Source organism: Chaetodon auriga, chromosome 4, assembly GCF_051107435.1.
Source record: "Chaetodon auriga isolate fChaAug3 chromosome 4, fChaAug3.hap1, whole genome shotgun sequence".
NCBI classification, from domain to species: Eukaryota; Metazoa; Chordata; class Actinopteri; order Chaetodontiformes; family Chaetodontidae; genus Chaetodon; species Chaetodon auriga.
Genome location: NC_135077.1, coordinates 1,830,261 through 1,848,165, shown reverse-complemented (window position 1 = coordinate 1,848,165; position 17,905 = coordinate 1,830,261). Strand labels below are relative to the sequence as shown.

The 17,905-nt window shown below is 44.9% G+C and overlaps 1 protein-coding gene across 2 annotated transcripts in view; it reads right to left on the bottom strand.

Moving 5' to 3' along the window:
• Positions 1 to 10,084: 10,084 nt before the first annotated feature.
• npnta (nephronectin a) overlaps positions 10,085 to 17,905 on the bottom strand; it is a 46,731-nt gene continuing 38,910 nt past the window's right edge. For both annotated transcript variants that reach the window (XM_076727973.1, XM_076727975.1), the window contains 4 exons: positions 14,914 to 15,003; positions 13,696 to 13,794; positions 11,834 to 12,093; positions 10,085 to 11,603 (listed from right to left, as the gene is read on the bottom strand). In XM_076727973.1, coding sequence (XP_076584088.1) covers positions 11,493 to 11,603; positions 11,834 to 12,093; positions 13,696 to 13,794; positions 14,914 to 15,003 — 560 coding nt within the window. In that variant the 3' untranslated portion in view covers positions 10,085 to 11,492. The remainder of the gene's footprint in view (positions 11,604 to 11,833; positions 12,094 to 13,695; positions 13,795 to 14,913; positions 15,004 to 17,905) is intronic.

Sequence of the window (17,905 nt, the reverse complement as noted above, 5' to 3'; positions counted from 1 at the left end):
TCGTCTTTCATTGTCAGTGTTATTTACTGAAAGGGACGCCTTTGCCTTCGTCTTTGCCCTTTTAATGGAGGAAATGGGATGAACCGCCCTCTACGGTGCCCTTCCAGTGGACTCAGTGCCCTCTAGAGCTAAATGTGGAACACAGTCTGTAAATAATGAATAAGATGAGTTAACACAATAAAGAAATCAAATAAAACATTCACAAAAAAAAAAAAAAAAAAAAAAGCTACAGGGCAATTAGGTTAATGGCTGCTGAATAGCGGTTAGTTTTACAAGCAGGTAAATCTTAACGACGCCCTGATGAACGTTCACGCCCAGAAGAAGCAGACAGCCGCTGCTCTCTGGAGGATTTGTGTGAGCAGTTTAATGTCTGTCTGAGCCGACTGGTTCAAACCGTCCGACCTGCATTTAGTGGTTTTAACATCTCATCGACGGATTGACCTCTGCGCCTCTGAAGTGACAGGAAATGTTTTATTTCGACATCCATCACTGACACGTCCCAAAGAGCTGCTGTATAACAGGAGAGGCAGCCTCTGCGAAGCTGGTTCAGAGCATCTGCAGGGTAAGAAGAGCGAGCTTTCAATATGTGGCATTTTGATAAAAAGTGTTATTTCATCTTTAATGTAACTGACTGGTTTTTATCACACCGGGGTTCTTCTGCTCCGAAAGGCCAGAAATGGTGAAGTCTGGTGTGACTGTAACCTCTTCACCACTGTTAATAATGTCTTCATTAAGGTGGTGCTCACAGGTGGAGGGTTGGAGGGTTGGAGGGTCTGCCGCCTTCTGCCTGCAGCGCTGAGTCTGGATTATCCCTGGACTTCACACCTCATGTTGAAATGTGCACATGTCTTGAACTCGCACGCTGCAGGCCAAAGTTTTAGCACAAATAAGTCATTTTGTTGCTGTAAGCAGATCAGGTCATTGGGCTAAACCAGATTATGACACTCTAATATAGATTAAATTATCACGTGTGCATATTATATTGTTTCTGCTGCTGTAACACTGCAAATTTCAACCGATGTCCCTCGGGTTTTTTTTTTTTTTTTAAATTCACTAAAGAGAGAAAGAAACTTGAAAAAAGCACATTTATTCAGTGCAGTATTTAAATACATTTTCTATTCTCATAATTCAGACTTTTTTTCCTTTTCCATTGTTCAACTTCATTCTCAGAGTTTCAATTTTTGGTCAATTAATTAATAAATACAAACTTAATCTAGAACTAATGTGAAAGTAACTGAAGCAAAAGTCAAAGTGCTGCATTCATGTGGTTTTTACAAAATAAAGGTGTTAAAATTCCTCTGCGCTGGATCTGCACCAGTACCACTTACGCAGAGAAACTGACTGAATTCCAGCAAAACTGCCTCCACTGTTGTGCGTCTGCAGCAGAGCCTTCCTCACCTTCTCCGTCTGTTTGCAGCATTTCCAGCATCCTGCTCCACTTCTCTTCTCTCCTGGTGCTGATTGAGGTCGACAGAAAGGCTCTCCCACTGCTCCCAGAAGATGCCTGGTTTCCCTGCAAGGTGGAGGTGAAGTCCCCTGAGGAAGACGTCTCCAGCTTCACCACCTACTGCTGGATGGCTGCCAGCGAGGTTCACCTGTTCAGAGAAGGAACAGGTTTGTGGATCTGTTAGACTATAACACACGAGAGCAGGAGAGACTGAATTCGTGGAGTTCTTCTCAGCTCTCAGAACCTTTGATGACAGCAGAGAGATGGAGCTGAAGGTGGAGCAGTGCTTAGTGCTCACATATAAGAACAGTCCCTGCACAGAGAGCTCAGACACATGTTGTTGTTAGTTAGTCCACATAAACCTGCTTTTTGTGACTTACGGGTCATTTTAATCTTAATCTTATTACAGGATTCTTCTTGGAGGAACATGCAGTGCGTTATATTGAACTCACACCAATTTAAACCTGCCGTCCTCCATCAGTCTGCTCTGTGTTTCCCAGCTGGGTGTTTATGAAGAGGGACCAGCTCACTGCATGAACGGAGACAACCCTCATTCTCTGCCTCATGAGGTCCTTTAGCAGCACTACAGTTTCTCTGCACTGCATCCGCTGGGTGAGGTCCTCACATCTGACTGGACACCAGTGTCTCAGAAGCCCAGACGATGTGAGTTTTGCTGTGCATCAAAATACGAGTACGTCATGCTTTGAAACTGAAGGGACTCTCAGACACAATCTTTTCTTCAGAATCAGGTACACCTCAGCACTGTAAAACACACAGTCAGTGCTGCGTTGACTTCAGATTAACACACAGGAGGTAAATCCTGCTTTCTTTCCAGACTCCGTCCACCGACACTGAAGGGACGATGCTTTTTTGGCTACCAGTACCTTAATGGCGTCAACCCCAGTCCAATCCAACACTGTGCAGCCCTGCCCGAGGTCTTCCTCGTCACTGGTGACGTGCGGTTGGAGCTGCTTAATGGAAGAAATGCAGGTCAGGGTCAGGGTGAATGAATAAGCTGAGTCTAAACTGCTGAACCTTTGTGTGGGCAGACAGCAAACAGCAGAACTGCAGTGAAGTGAAAGCGAACGCACAGTATGAAATACGACCGCACAGAAACCTGGGTTTAATCGTCAGTAACACAGACATGTTATATGTCAGAGAGTTATTCTCACAGTTGAAGGTCAGGGCTAGAGTGAAACTGAACGTCATCAGTGGGAAGAAGCAGCACTCGATGCCTCCTCTTGTGCACAAACGCCTGATGATGAGCTGATGTTCAGGTGAGACTGACCTGCAAATTCACCCCATGGAGCTGAACATCCAGTGTGAATTCCAGTGGAAGACGGTTTAGATAAAGCGACTTTAATTAGTTTGAGTTCTTTTCCTGCAGCTGAAGCAGAAGCCAGCCGATGACAATCCCATCTTTTCCCCACTGATTCTCAGTACGACTGGGTGCTGGCCAAGGTTTTTGAGAGGAGTGCAGATTTCAGCGAGCATCAGCTCAGCGTCCACCTGCTGCGCACTCATCTGCTGGCTGAAGTGTTTGCAGTGTCGCTGCTGCGCCACGTGGGGTATCATCCACAGGTAATGCAGGCACTGGCAGTGTAATAATGGAAAAATACCAGCTTAAACATGTGCTTTATAACATTTTCTACACATTATGCAGTCCAAGTGATTGTGTTTTGGGTGAGCAAGAGAAAACAAGAGAGAAAAGAAATAATAATGCTCATTTCTGTCCCCTGTGTGAAGCTCAGCTAGTGCCAGACAGTCTCAGTGCCCAGGTGCCCAGAAGTGATGAGTTTTACATATTAAGGAAACACACGAGTGAACTGAGCCAAACTCTGTGGGCTGTTCTGAAATGTAGTCGGCAGCTCTGCAGGGACCGGCTGCACTACCTTCACCAAATAATGTTCAGGAAGTCTGAACAAAATGGAAAGAAGGAGCAGAAACAATGGTTTAATTTTTAATAAGCCAAATAATGCTCTAACCTCAACCTCCAGCGAGGAGGGGAGCAGCACGGCTCGTCATCCCTCGTGTGTCAGTGTGTTTCAGGCTGATTGGCTGCAGGAGGGAGCGTCTCCAGCTCAACCTGTTTCACCATTTTCCTTCACTATGTGACATGAGTGTCCCTGAATGGTGTCAGAGTAACGATACAGCACTGCAGAAAGAGCAAACGCACCATGTCGTCTGTTCCTGAAAGGGCTGCAGCGTAGTGGACCGACGCCTTGATGTTGTATCTTAAAATTCGAGTTCAACTAATACAAGAGTGACGCTGGGGTTTGCCAAGACTCTGGCCTGCAGAGGTGGACTCTAGACGTTCATTAACATGGATTCCTCTGCAGGCATGCAGGTGTGCTCAGTCCATTTGTTCATTTTTAACAGCGGGGATGATCCATGGGAGCATGTGCGCCTCCCAGAGGACGCTGTTGCAGGACGCTTTAACCAGACTGTAACATTTCTAATGCTGCAGCTGCAGTTTTTCCAGTTTTCTTCTTCTTCTGCATTATGAGCATTTCACTGATAAGGAGGCTGCACCCCCCCCCCCCCCCCCCCCCCCCCACCCTCACCCCCTCTAAAATCACCCACAAGCTGTGCGTAAAGACAAGCTGATGTTTTGCTGTTATACATGCCTGAGCTGCTCCAGTTTGTCTTCATGCTGGTTTTGATTTGCTCAGGTAGCTGTCAGCTCTGGACAGGTGCATCGCTGTGATTGGACAGGATGTAAATGATAAAAAATCTCATTATCCAGTTTCCTTTTGTTTCCTTCTGTGTGTGGAAGTCTTTTATTTTAAATTGAATTATGACACATTTACTGTAAATCACTTCATGAACAAGTCACAGATAATACTGACGGAGTGTTTGTTGTTTATACTTGATGTTTTTAATCTTTGTCATTGACTTTTTCATCGATTGCAGTATGACTATGGCGGCTGGATGTCCAACACTCTGCCTGCTACACCCTCCACCAACCACAAAGGGGACAGCAAGCGAGGCCACGACGCTGCCTTTTGACTTGGTGAGTACTCAAGACTTCATGAAGCTGCATCTGTCACACAGTATTCAGTATTTAGACACTCAGCAGTGGCATAAAATCATAGCAAACATAACTTACTGTAAATATCTCAACGTGCACATTAGTGGAATCACAGCTTTGCTGAAGCCTCACGTCGGAAACAAACGGAGCGCGATGATGCTGCCGTGTCTCGTTCTCCATCTCGTTCATGCAATTTGTCGGGTCCCTCTTGGCCAGTACCCAGAGGAGCATGTAAGCTGATAAGGCCCTTTCAAGGAGAACTTGAATTTTATCAGAACCAGAAACAAGAGTCTGGAGGTCCCACACACACACACACACACACACACACACACACACACACACACACACACACACACACACACACACTCACACACACTGCACAGACTGCATTAGTGGAGAATAGTGCTGCTGTTTGAATATGACAGCAAGCGAAGCTTTGACCTCCATCGTGGCTCCGACGATGGACAGTTTGCTGATTAAGCATCTCTTTCCTCCCCATAGGGCTGTTGTACTCGAGAGGGAATCCTAATTAGCCTAATTAGTCTTTCAACTTTTCCACTGATGACTTCTCATATTGTCCTTACACTGTGATCAACTAGGGCTCATTGTAAACCTTCTCATGGCAACTTTGCCAGTGGGCGAACTTAATAGATTTCAAACATTTGTATGCAAAACGCACAACTGTGACGTCACGTGAAGCTTTGCACAAACACAGCTCTGCTAGCAGGGAGCACATTTAACAATCCAGGCATTTCAGCAGCAGCTCTGCTAGCTCGCTTTTAGCTGCTCGCGATATTTTTGTCTGAACAATACATGAATAGATAAAATCTTAAACTATCCCGCACGTAACGGAGTTGGCCTCTAACTGATCAATCTTGTGTAATTTTCTTTGGTTTGTGTGTTATTTTCTACGGCACTATCAGTGTTGATAAGATTCTGATGTTACATCAAGCATTTCTCTTCTTACGCCTGCACTCACATGCAGGTTTTCTGATAACACCAGATTCTAGTGGATGATCGATCACTGGCAACTTTAAGGTCGTGCAGCTGGCTTTCATGATGTCGTGAAAAGAACAGACGAGCCGTCTGGAAGGTGGAAAACATGAAAATATATAGAACTCTGTGCTGTGCTTTAGAAAATATTCAGCAACAATGGAAAAATGTGAAATTTGTGTTATATTGACGAAAAGCTGGAGACACACTGGTACGATTTATTAATTTGTGTTCAGCTGTCAAATATGAAATCATGTAAGAAAACGTGTCGTCTTCGTTCTGCAGCGAGTTTGCATGGATGAAAATACGTTTCAGAAATAGTTTGCGGAGCTGCTTAGTTGTCACTGTGCTGCTCGTTTGCTGCATGTTTGTGTGGTGTGCGGTGGCCTCGTCCCCGCGTGGGTTTATTCACTGCAGTATTTTGACATTAAAGAATCAGACGTTGTTAGCAGGTTCACAGGCGACCTTTACCCTCGACACAAGGCCCTGATGCTTTGCTTTTCTCCCAGCTGTTCAACCACTGCAGTCGGGTCTTTGGGTTTCTGCCCTCAGCTTGAGGCCGTCCTGAGATCCGGAACCTTCAGTCGCTTCCACAGCGAGCTCTGCCAATGAGAAGCCTGAATCCTGCAGCGCTGACTCCAGTCCAGAGGGCTTGTCTAACAAGTCCCTCAAATCCGTCTCCTTCACCCTCCAGCTTTATCCCAAATTTATTTCTGCATTCCCTCACCAAGTGGTCATCTGCTCTGGCAGCGTCTCTGTTGAATCAGTTTTGCCAGCCTAATCTCTGAGACCTCTCAGATTACTGATAGCTCAGACGTCTGACAAAGATCTCTGTCAGATCAGAGCGCCGCTCTGTGAAATCTACTGGGAGCTTTCAGTGTGAGGTGCAGATCCCTTGTTTGACAGCAGCATTGTTAGGGGCAAAAAGTACTTATTCTCAGACACTAGTGGCAAATTAATCTGTTGATTATTCCCTCGATTCATCAGTTTCTTTGCTGATGAACTCTAAAGCATAAACATGTAGAAAAGGAGCAGCTGAGACTGGCCAGGCTGCTCTTGAATAACAGTAAAAGAAAGACAGACGGTCGGCAAATTGGCATCCAGCAGGCGGGAAGAAAAGGTTCATTGGTGTTCAGTGTCCTTCCCACCTCTATGTGAGGTAACAGAGCACTTTGATAATTAAATCGTATTCAAATGGTAATACAGTCGGTCCAGTTGCAATTAAGTAAAGCTCCATTCTTTGGCTCATCTGACGAATTGAGGGTCGAAGGTAACGCGTGCTGTCCTTGTTTGCTGTCTTCTCATGCATGCTGAAGGACATCGCTGCTGTTTAGCTCTGTGAGCGCTCCCCCCGCCTTAACTTCATCATTTATCTCCCCTTTTGACGTCCATTCAAGTCCCATTAGCGCTGATAGAGTTCTTGTTTGAATGGATCAAGCATAAGAGAGGCTTATTCATCGCGCTCAGCCAGCGGCTTCATGCTTTATTCTGACTGAAAAGGTGCCTGATATTTCCTCCTCTCATTATGTTCCCCGCCGCTTTCTGTGTGAGTGTTTGTGAGAAAACGGAGAGAAAATGCTCGACTTTTCTTCTCCTTCCTTCAAGAGACAGCTGGGAAATGACAGAGGAAAACACACACGGAGGCAAACACAGGTTTGTGTTGGCTGTCGGCTCTGCCCTCTGGATTCCTCTCCACCGCCGTGCTTTATCTCAATAAAAGGGCTGTTTGCTCGCCCCGTCTGTTCAAAATAAGCTGCCCCGAGGGAAAAGGTGGATTTTTTGTAATGGTGTTTCATCACAGGTCAGTGACAGGACTTTGGAGGATCTAATATCGAAAGCGCCGACTTCATTTGAGCAAACAGAAATTTGACTCATTTTTCGTGCTTGCTGTGCGTGAGATTTCCTGTTGGCCAGCAGCATAATTCACACTCCAAAGTTCACCGAAGCTGAACTTGTGAGAACTTCATGCCGGTTTAATTCACTGCTGTGAGCACATCGCTGATTTCAATGTTTCCCCTCTTGTGATGATAACCTGAAATGAGGAGACTGAAGGTGCTTAATGAGCTCATGCTGCATCATGGCCACCTGCCATAGAAAACGTTTAAAGACAGGGAGCCTGTTTATGTCAAAGTAATCAACTTGCCTCCGTTAGCTCAGGGTCAAGACTTAATTGGTGATATCGTGTGAAGGACGTTCCAGTTTGTAACAGTGGTCAAATTAATGAGTGGGAGTGCGTTCGAGGGTTTGTCGTTCAGGTTCATCACACGCCTCCAGCTTTCAGACGCACGGACGCTCCATGGCCACGGTGTCGACAAAGGATGCATCTGTGAATGTCTGAGAAATGTGAACTATTCAGTCGAAGCTAGCGTCCTCCTCCCTTTCACCTGCAGACTGCAGGCGCTCCATCATCAGGTTGCTCCTGTCATCTGCACAGAACATTTCCGTTCCTGCTTCTCTTTATTTATTCTTTACGTGCGGTGAATCTTACGGTGCTCTTCGTGGCATCTTTCACATTTAATTTCCCACAAAATAATTCAGCATCTTCAAATTGATTCAGAAGACCTGATCCTTTAATCTTTCTATTTGCATAAAATTTAACAAGGCACTGCGCTCCGTACCCTGTCCTGAATAAAGATTGTTTTTAGGACTTGTCAATCTCTAATGCTGAAATCATAAATTATTCCTGATTCATTAAAGAAATCTTGAATCCCAAAGTCGACTAATATTTTAACATCAGATTGTGCCAAATGAAGCAAAGTGGCCTGCAAAGTGTAAAGAAACTGAATTCTCTTGTTGGATAATTGGATTTTTGTTATGAAAGCAGTATCATATAAACGAAGCACAGTCATTTCACAGCACTGACATAAATTAGAGAAATATTGTAATTTGGCATTTTGATCATTTTCTGAAGCCCCAGCATGTGGAAAGAAGAGCTGGGCTTCAGTATATTAGACAGATCTTTTCAGCTTTCACTCAAAGGAACAACACACTCGTGTTTGTTCCTCATTGAAATAATATTGAGCGCAACCTTAAACCAAACATGATGAGTGCATTTCTTACCTCCACAGACATTTACTGAGGGTCTTTTGTTATTATGAAACCTGCATCAACGCTGTAAAATCAGAGACTGCAGTGTTGGAGGAAAAAAAATACTCTGCACTGAAAATATTACTGAAGTAAAAGTATGAAAGAAAAAGAAAAATGGCCCCTGTGACTGTTTTATTAATACATTTTGTATTATTAGATTATTATTAATGCATTGATGTTAATTGTATTTGCCAGTGGTGGAATGTAACTAAGTACATTTACTCAAGTACTGCACTTAAATACAGATTTGAGGTACTTGCACTTTACTTAATACTTCAGCTCCACCCCAGCTCAGATTACTCCACTGCATCTGTCTGACAGCTTTAGTTACTAGTTACCTTCCTGTCCAGTGAAAAGCTCGTATCTCCAGCTGTGATGATGTTGAGTGTTTGAGCTGAACTGAAGGATGAAGAGTTCCTTCATGTCTTCTTCAGCTCAATAAACTCTTTAAAAGCCTCTTGGATCAGCTGAAAATCATCGTCACAAAGCTGAAAACAGGCTCATCAAGCTGTTTGGAGATACGTGGTTCTCACAGGACGGCCGCGCTGCAAACATGTGATGATCTTCTAGAATATGAAGCATCGCTGTAGATTGAAGCACCAACAGGATATAAAGTAGTTCAATGAGCTCCAGCTGAAACATCTACAGCAGTAAAAACACATGAATGCAGCAGGAACATTGATCCACAAACAGCAGGTAGGAACACACTTTACTGCACAGTGAGTACTTTGATACTTTAAGTACATTTCTTCTGATAATACTTATCCTTTAGGTTTTGAATGCAGGACTTATATTTACTGTGTAGCATTTTCACAGTGTGGTATTAGTACTTTTCTAATGTAACGGCTCTGAGGTGCTTGAGGTGGAGCTAATTTTTAACTATTTCTATTTCCTCCATTAATCAATGGATTGATTGAGACACCTTCAGATACTTTGTTTTGTCTAATCAATAGTACAAAGCTCAAAGCTTTTGCATGAAAAATGGCTTAAATGATTTCTGTTTATCAAATAATTGATTAATCTGCTAACTGTTTCAGCTCTATTTGTTTAAACTGTTTGATTGATAATGAAACATATTTGATTGGCTCTTCACGTGGTTTGTATGCAAAAATCTAAAGCTGTAAAATAACCTGGAAACAAATCCATAAAATAACTGTAGTGAAGGAAAAATGACAATATTTACCTCTGAAATGTAGTGTAAGAAGAAGGTGCTTGAAAACACTCAATTAAAGTACAAGTACCTCACATCTGTACTTCGTAACGTTCCACCACTGATTGGCTGTTCTCTTCTTCTCCTCTTCTATTGGAGGATTGCAGCATCACCTGCTGCTGAACCACTTCGGTGCGTGTGCGCCCTCATGCAAACAAATGGGACCTGCTCATCCAAACTCAGCTCGCCGGCGCCTCTAGTGGTCAGAAAGTCAACAGGCAGCCTTTAAAGGTAAGTTACACCTCAGCTGCTCTTCGACTCTGCGCCGCTGTCACAGATTAGGACGAGAACAAACGTCACGCTTTGCGTCCCAGCGTATCAGTCAAACGTAGTTTATTTACATACTGGTCTGGATAAATCTGAATTTGGTGAATGCATCCATGGACACAGAAAACCTTAAAATTCCAGCCGATGCCCTTCATTATCACAGCATACAATATGCAACTATGTGCTTTGCAAGTTACAGACAGCTCATTATACCATAACACATGAACATACACACTTTGTGCACTTTAACACGGCCCTGCACTCCACAAGTTTCCATCCGTATACGTGTTCTGTCATTTAACGCTGAAATCCAATTAATACTCATGTATGAAACCACACAACGTATAAACCACACAACAAACGGGACTGCAGATCTTTAGAGTATGTACACACAACTACATTTACAATAATACAATTTGTGAAAGCCTAAAAAGTTGTCGGCATCGTCGTTATAACAAACTGCACTTAATATAACAAAGCACGTACTGTATAATAGAAAGTAACTGCTGATTTGCAAGTGTCAGAAATCATACGCTGATCCTGTTTGACACATTTCAAGTATCTGAAAAACACGAGTGTTTAAACAGCTTTTGGAGGCTTCAATAAAAGATCGGGGTAGAAAAGGTGCTAAATTTTTAAACCCTCTCCTACCGAACAGATCTTTGAAATACCGAGACAACAAAAGAAAAGCTGCGTGCGTTTCAGTCAAAACTGCAGGAGAATACTCAGATCGGAGCAACGGCGGCGGCTCTGAACCGACTCTCCGCTTGGTTTTATACTTTGGGTCTTTATCAGATTTGTCAAATCATCTGGACTTGAAAGAAAATATGACAAATACAATCAGTCTTTTTTTTTGAATGTCTAACCCTCAGAGAAAGGTATACCATCTCTGATATTCTGCTGATCAAAACAATCACAAAAAGCACCTCTGGCCACATGTTTTAACATCAAGCAAATAAAAAGTAATGGCTTGTGGTTAAAGGATCAAAGCAAGGTAAAAGCAGACTCATAAGTGAGGGAGCGCTCCTCTCTCCGGGAAGAGATGAAGTGAATGCCGGCCTCTCAGCGGCGTGGCTGGAGGGCTGCCAGGGCTGTGTTAGGTGGAGGACATTTCCATGGTAAGTAGGTACATGCAGGTTTCAGAGTAACAAGGTGATGGAGTGAGAGGGAGGCGGAGAGGAGGGGAGGGGAGAGGAGAGGACGGGGGGTGCTGCCGGGAGCCGCCCATGACATTCAATTCAGTCCTTTTATTCATGGACGGTGGAGAAATGGAAACCCAATGTTCTGCAGACGCTCAATTTTTCGGATATTGTTCGCAGGATGGCTGGGAGGAGCGGTGGGAGGGTGGGGGGGATCAGTGAGAGCCCAGGCAGAGTGAGGGGTTGTCACAACAGAGTCACTTCTCCTTGAGATGATTCTCCCCCTTGTTTTCTCTCTGCCTCTCTCCGCTCTGTCAGTCAGAGTCTCCTCAGATTGTGCTCCTCTGTGCAGGAGCCTTTCCTCAGGGTGATGTCGTCCACGGCCATCTCGCCGCTCCGGCCTCGCCCACGCTCCCCCTTCAGGATCACCTGGTGAACAGCAGCACACGGAGGATCAATCGCCGCACGCCGCTCCGCTCCTGACTGCGTCAGTCTCACGGTCATACACATCTCCTCTTTTGAAATGCAGACTCTGATTTATTTTTCATAAACAGGAATACAAACATTTCTCCTCTCTGTCACAAATATCTGCAGAAATGATCATTTAGAATTCACGCTGTGTGAGAGAACGTCTTCGACGCGTCTGATGCTGTACTTACACTTTCCAGGCCTGTGCCCCATAGCGTGATCTGGGTGTGCCTCCAGCCGTTCCCACCTGTCCGGCCCCACACCGCTGGACTGTACTGCTTCCCCTTCTTCACGAACACCTGCAGCATGCCCACGTGGTGGCCCGCCAGCTTGTGCCGGAAAGACAGGCACAGATTGCCGTCGTTCCAGGGCGGGGTGAGGGGGAGGACCAGCCGGGCCCCCCGCCCCGTCCTTTTGTTGCCTACCTCGGGAATGGTGAGGTACCGCCCACCTGAGGAGGGAAGTGATGGACAGCTCGGTCAGGTAATGAAAATACATTTCATTTGTCTGAATGGGAAACACTGAATTGGGTTGCACCTGTTTGTTATTTTTGAATAATAAAAAGTAATAAATATAAATGTGATTTGACACTTTCAGTGTTATTTATCATTTATACTCTTTATATTTATGTGCCTGATTTGTGCATATTAATATGCATCATGGACTGTAAATCTTTGTAAATTGGTTTCAGTTGACTTAAATTGAACCGAATAAAGTTGACCTAAACTAAATTGAAGTGAAATGAGTTGACGTTGACTAAATGGAAAAGAAATGACACCATTTTTAATTAAAGAGGATCAGTTCATCAAACAAACAAAGGAAAACGTCGCATTTTCTCACTTTGCCATGAAGCCATTCAGAGTTTAGTATTTTATTTTTGATGGTTTGGGGATATCTACGTGTTCGCTGTCTCTCCAGCACAAAGTGGCAAACAGGACTCTTTGAAAAATATCTTTTCATAAACTGAGCGGCGACTTGGCTTTCCAGAAACAACATCCCAGTTCACTTCAGAACCAGTCGTCATGTCGACAGCGAGGTCTGCGGCTCGTCCTGAGTCACTGGAGCTTTGTTTCCTCAAAGTTGTAATGCTTGAAATTCATCCATTCACCTCGTTATCTTTGAGCTCCAAGCAGCATGGCCAGGCTGCAGTAGAAATATTGTTTTTTTGTCCTGTGTGAACTCACTCTTTAACATCTAGCTCTGTCTGTCTGTCTGTCTGCGGCAGCACATGAAAAATATTTCAGCATGTTGTGCAGAATTGGTACAAAAACTATGACCCACTTATGTTTCTTCACCTCAGAAGCTTTCTGCATAAGTTATGAACGCCCTCCAAATCTGTGCCAACCCTCTAAGTCCCTCTCACGAGCGTTTGCCAGCAGCTGTCTATCAGCAGAAATGTACAGGTGGACACTATTCAAACGTTCTGATTAAATATATTCACGACGGGTGACTGACACGTCGCCTCTTAAATGGATTTACTCTTCGTCAGGCTTTGCTTATGATTTACTGTAAACGATTTTGGGAAATTAAAAGTCTGGCCGAAAATCTTTCTTCTCTCTGAAGAGTGAGCCCATACTTGGCTGAAACGAGGCTGAGTCTGATTGTCTGGAAACACACTAGTAACTACAAAACTAAGCCAGCTGGCAGGAGGAGCCAGATGTAGTTAGTGTCGCTTAAACATTGCCAGTGAGCCGCACTGTTTAGTCTTCACACCCGCTCGGCTGAGCCCACATTTTCTCCTCGTCTGAACCTCAAGAAAAACAGTGTCGTGTTCCTGCTTAATGCGAGCTGCAGGTATCGCTGACGGGTCGCGTAATCCACTCTCCATTTGCATCACTTTGTAGAGCAAAGCGCTAATCTGCAGAAAAGACAAACCACTTCCCCCAAGTCATTTTCATCTTGACCTGTAATTGTAGAACAAAGTGGAGCCGCTCAAATCGTCTGAGTCTGCGCTTGTTTGCATATAAGCCAGTAAAGGAACGCAGTTTCTCTCAAGGAAATAAACTATTTTCCTTAACAGAGTGCGAATAAATGACCCCTGCCCTTCAATTACCTGAAGGATCGGGCGTCGTCTCCCAGTGCAGGTCTCCGTCTTTGTCCCTGATCCAACCGCAAAGACCATCGTCAAAGGAGCAGCTCAGATACCCAGACTCTGAGGAGGATAAAACACACTTTTCAGAGAAGAGGAAAAGGTACACATGAGCAAAACGGCTTCAGTCTGCTCTCTGTAATACTTCACAGCTGCCCTGCTGCGCGCCTCGAACGTTACCGGGAGCAAGAGGACTGCGGCAGCACCTTCTGATGAGCATGATGATACAAGCAAAGTGTAAACATTTGTTGTAATTTCCAGAGAGAGGTGGTGCAGTGAGGAAGAATCAAGTGGAAAAGGAGCTGCGTAAGTGGCATTCATCTAAAAAATCACAAATATTTGCATGATTTGCTGGAATTGCTGATATCAGTGTGTATGAGTGAGTCTGCACATCCAGCCCTTTGTATGAATCCCCTACATCATAATAAAACACATTACAGTTACAACAGAGCCATAATATTCAATGACTGATGGTTTCTTTCCCACAGATGATGCCAAGACAATAACATTGAGGAAATGCAGGCAAAACAGTCGAGGTATCATCCATGCACTGCCGTACAAACTGGCTCCAAGATAAGAATAACATCCATCATTTTGTCACTGAAATAGGATTCCTGCAAAGCACTTCTTGAGTCATTTTGGGAGCCAATGAAAACGCCTTCTCTCTTGACACGGTGCAGGAAATGATGCACTGTGAACCAAAATAAACACGTAACTAAATCATTAGGCAGTTTAATCTGCATGTCATTGACATCAATGAATCACATGGAGCAAATAGACAGACAAACCGCTGCCTCTTCACAGGACCTGTTCTTATCGGTGTTGTGGGGACTCTGCGTTGGGCTGGAGAGCAGAGCGCTGATGACCCTCCAAAACATCAATTAATCATTCAAGCAGTCGAGCAATCAAGCAAGCCGAATGTGAAAAGTGGAAAAGTCTGGCAGTAAGTTCTGGGCTGGGAGCCATTATTTAAACGGCTACAGCCAGATGTCATGTGTCACCTCCTGGTGAAAGGCCTATCAAAACACATCTGCTCTTTATAACGTCCTCGCCTCCGCAGCACCACTGCAGGAGCTGATTGTCAGTTTCATTTCGCCCGTGGCGAATGCGACTCGTCCGTCATCATCCGGAGCCCCGCGGTCGGCTGTGAGCTGGACGCTCGCTGGTGTGTGGTGTGTTTACCTGGGTCGTCCTTGGCTTCATCTGCCGTGTTGCCGAGCTCGACGTCAAAGTCGAAGCCGAGGATGGTGTTATGGTCGTGATTCCGAGGGACTGAGGAGAGAGAGGTGGGAGACGCGGGTTTAGATAAAGGATTAGCAGCGGTGCTGTATTTGCTCACTGGCATCCTGGCTACGGTGAGGCTTTGTTTCATTCCTCTACAAGGACTCTACAAGGATGAATTAATGTCATGGTTTAGTGCTTGCATTTCCAGAGCTGAGCACTTTCAACAACACGACACCGACGGCCGCAGAGAGCAGAGAGCACCTGAGAAAACCTGCAGAAACACCACAAGTCAAATGTGAATCGTAATGAGGAAAAGGGCGATGGTTCACCTGATGCAACGTCTGGGCAAATGTTGCTGCCTCAACCTGGGGCTACAGTACATATGCACACGCACACGCACACACACACACACACACACACACACACACACACACACACACAGAGTCCTGAAATAGCCTCCTTCCTTCTCTAATGGGGTCACACTGCCTGAAATACTATAAGCCAAGCTGTCTTATTAAAGGTCAACTGACAAGTGAAGCACAGAAAGTTGTTTCTTTTACTTTTGCAGTGACGAGCAGCCAAAGATGCTTCGGCCCTTTTAATCTATTACAACGAGCACAATTAAAAAATGTCTTTTGGAGGAGATCCCTCATGAAGAAAAGTATGAAAATGCAAAACACATCTTCATCTTGATGTCTTGCATTTGCAGATGAGTGAGGGGGGTTGAGGGCCGAGGGTCTGGTATGCCGTGCAGACGAGTGATACTGGCCCACATAAATAAAACTGATTTGACAGGACAAGCCGGTGGAATTTAAGGAGGCAAACTATCAATAAAGCTATTCCCAGCATGCCAGGCAGATTCTTGCTCCTATGCCACGAATGTGCTGTAACCTCGGTTTGAACCGCCCCCCCCCCCCCCGAGAGTCCCCGACATGTGAAGCCGGCCTGAGAGGGCCCATCCCCGCGCTGGGTCGCAACCACCTGGCAGACCGCGATGCAGTCTGACAGTCGGAGGAATCCGAGAGCGGGGAGGTTGCGCTCACACCGGGCTCTCCAGCAATCCCGGGCATCCCGCTCTCACTGTGTGAGTCTGTGTTTGTGTGTCTGTGCTTTTAAGGAACGAGGCCCCCCTCGGGCCCTCGGGCCCTGGTGGAGCAGATATATGAAGATATATGAAGAACGCAGCAGTGATCTCAATCTGACAGGATAAGAACAGTTTGGACTGTGTTGGATTTGTTTCCTCTGCTGCCGTCTGATTTGCTGCAGTGCTGCTCTGTAGGTACGTTTTCATTTGTGCTGCTCGAACCTCAAACCACGTGTCTCTCCACAAACGATGTCCCGGCTGCTCGGTGTGACCCACAGACCTCACCGTCAGAGCAGAAAGTGGTTCAGTCTGGACGATCCAGACGAAGTGGGACACCGTTTCTGCGAAGACAAACTGCTTCACTTCATCCAAATGTGCTCCTTCGATGCTTTGAGCAACACAAACAAAGTTCCATTCACCTCCATTTCAAGGTCGTCTGACGACCTCGATACGTTAATCCATAACTCAGACAGCACGAGAACTAGGATTGACCTTTGACCTTGTGTGGTTCATTTCATTTTCAGATGTAACAAACTTTCCCTTTGATGACAGGATGTTAAATATTGATGTTCACATGCTGTCGAATCTTTGCTTTAAACTGACTTGAAGATGTGTTTTTCTTAAAGTTCAGTGTTTGAGCTTCACCTGCACCACTTAAAGATCCCGCGTTAATGATTAGTGACATCACAAATATTCTGGAGGCCAATCCTGGTCCAGTATTCAGCTCATAACGGACTTTACAGTGCAGGAGGAGACATCTCGTGTCCAGCAGTGAAAGTTCTGGAAAGAAATATATTCATATATTCATAGATTCTGTTTTTTTTTTTTTAATGATTGAGAAGGAGTAGATGTCATTTAAAGGATTTAATAATTGAACTTTTTGTGGAAAAACCACATCACACACACATTATCATTCAAAGAGGAGCACTTTACATACATCTTAAAAGTTGTCTGGAGGGGATCTTTAATGTAAATGGTTTTTTAATGCAACAGAGAGGATGTTGAAAGGCTTTCCTCAGCCTCGGAGGAGCATGTACTCCTTTAAAGAGAAATAGATTTTTACATTTTGGGAAATGTGCTCATTCCAGTGTGATGAGAAGATTGACACCACTCTCATGTTTAAGACGAGAAGCAGGAGGAAACAGCCTGCCTGCCGCCCCGCAAAGTAAAAAAAACTACCAGCACCTCTAAAGCTCACTAATTAGCACCACGTCTTAAATCCGTGGACGAGCAGAAGTCTAAAAACGACACTTTGTAGTTGTACCCGCTGTTATATGCAGTAACTATTGGCTGGAAGTAGTGACTTCCTGGAGGTCTCTCATCACCAGTTTGCCAGGAAACAGCAGAGATGCTGCACAGACGTGATGGACAGAAGGACAAGCTGCTGTCTGCCAAGAGATGGTTCCTGCAGAAACGACGATAAACTGTCATCTTTATATTTCTGTTTCTGCAAAGTTTAAATGCGTGATGCTAATTATTGAGCTTCAGATCTGCTGGGAGACGTATTTTTGACCTTTGGGGAGAGCTTGTTTCCCTGCTTCGCTATGCTAAGCTTTATGCTAAGCTAAGCTACTCCAAGCTCCAGATTCATACTTGTCTCACAGACATGATTTTGACTGCACAGATCCAGACGGAGAGGAATCTACAAAGCTCTGGAAACAGTCGACGCCTGCGCTTGAGGCACAGCTGAGGTGTTCTTCACACCACGAGGCTCTTCTTCAACTGACTCCTATTTTGGTCTAATTATGTGAATAATCGCAGCGCATCGTTTCTCCTTCTCCATCTCTTATCTCACTCAAACAATCTTCAGGAAGCTCTGATTTCTAGGACCGCTCTGCCGGGGTGCAAACTATTAGATTGATGTCC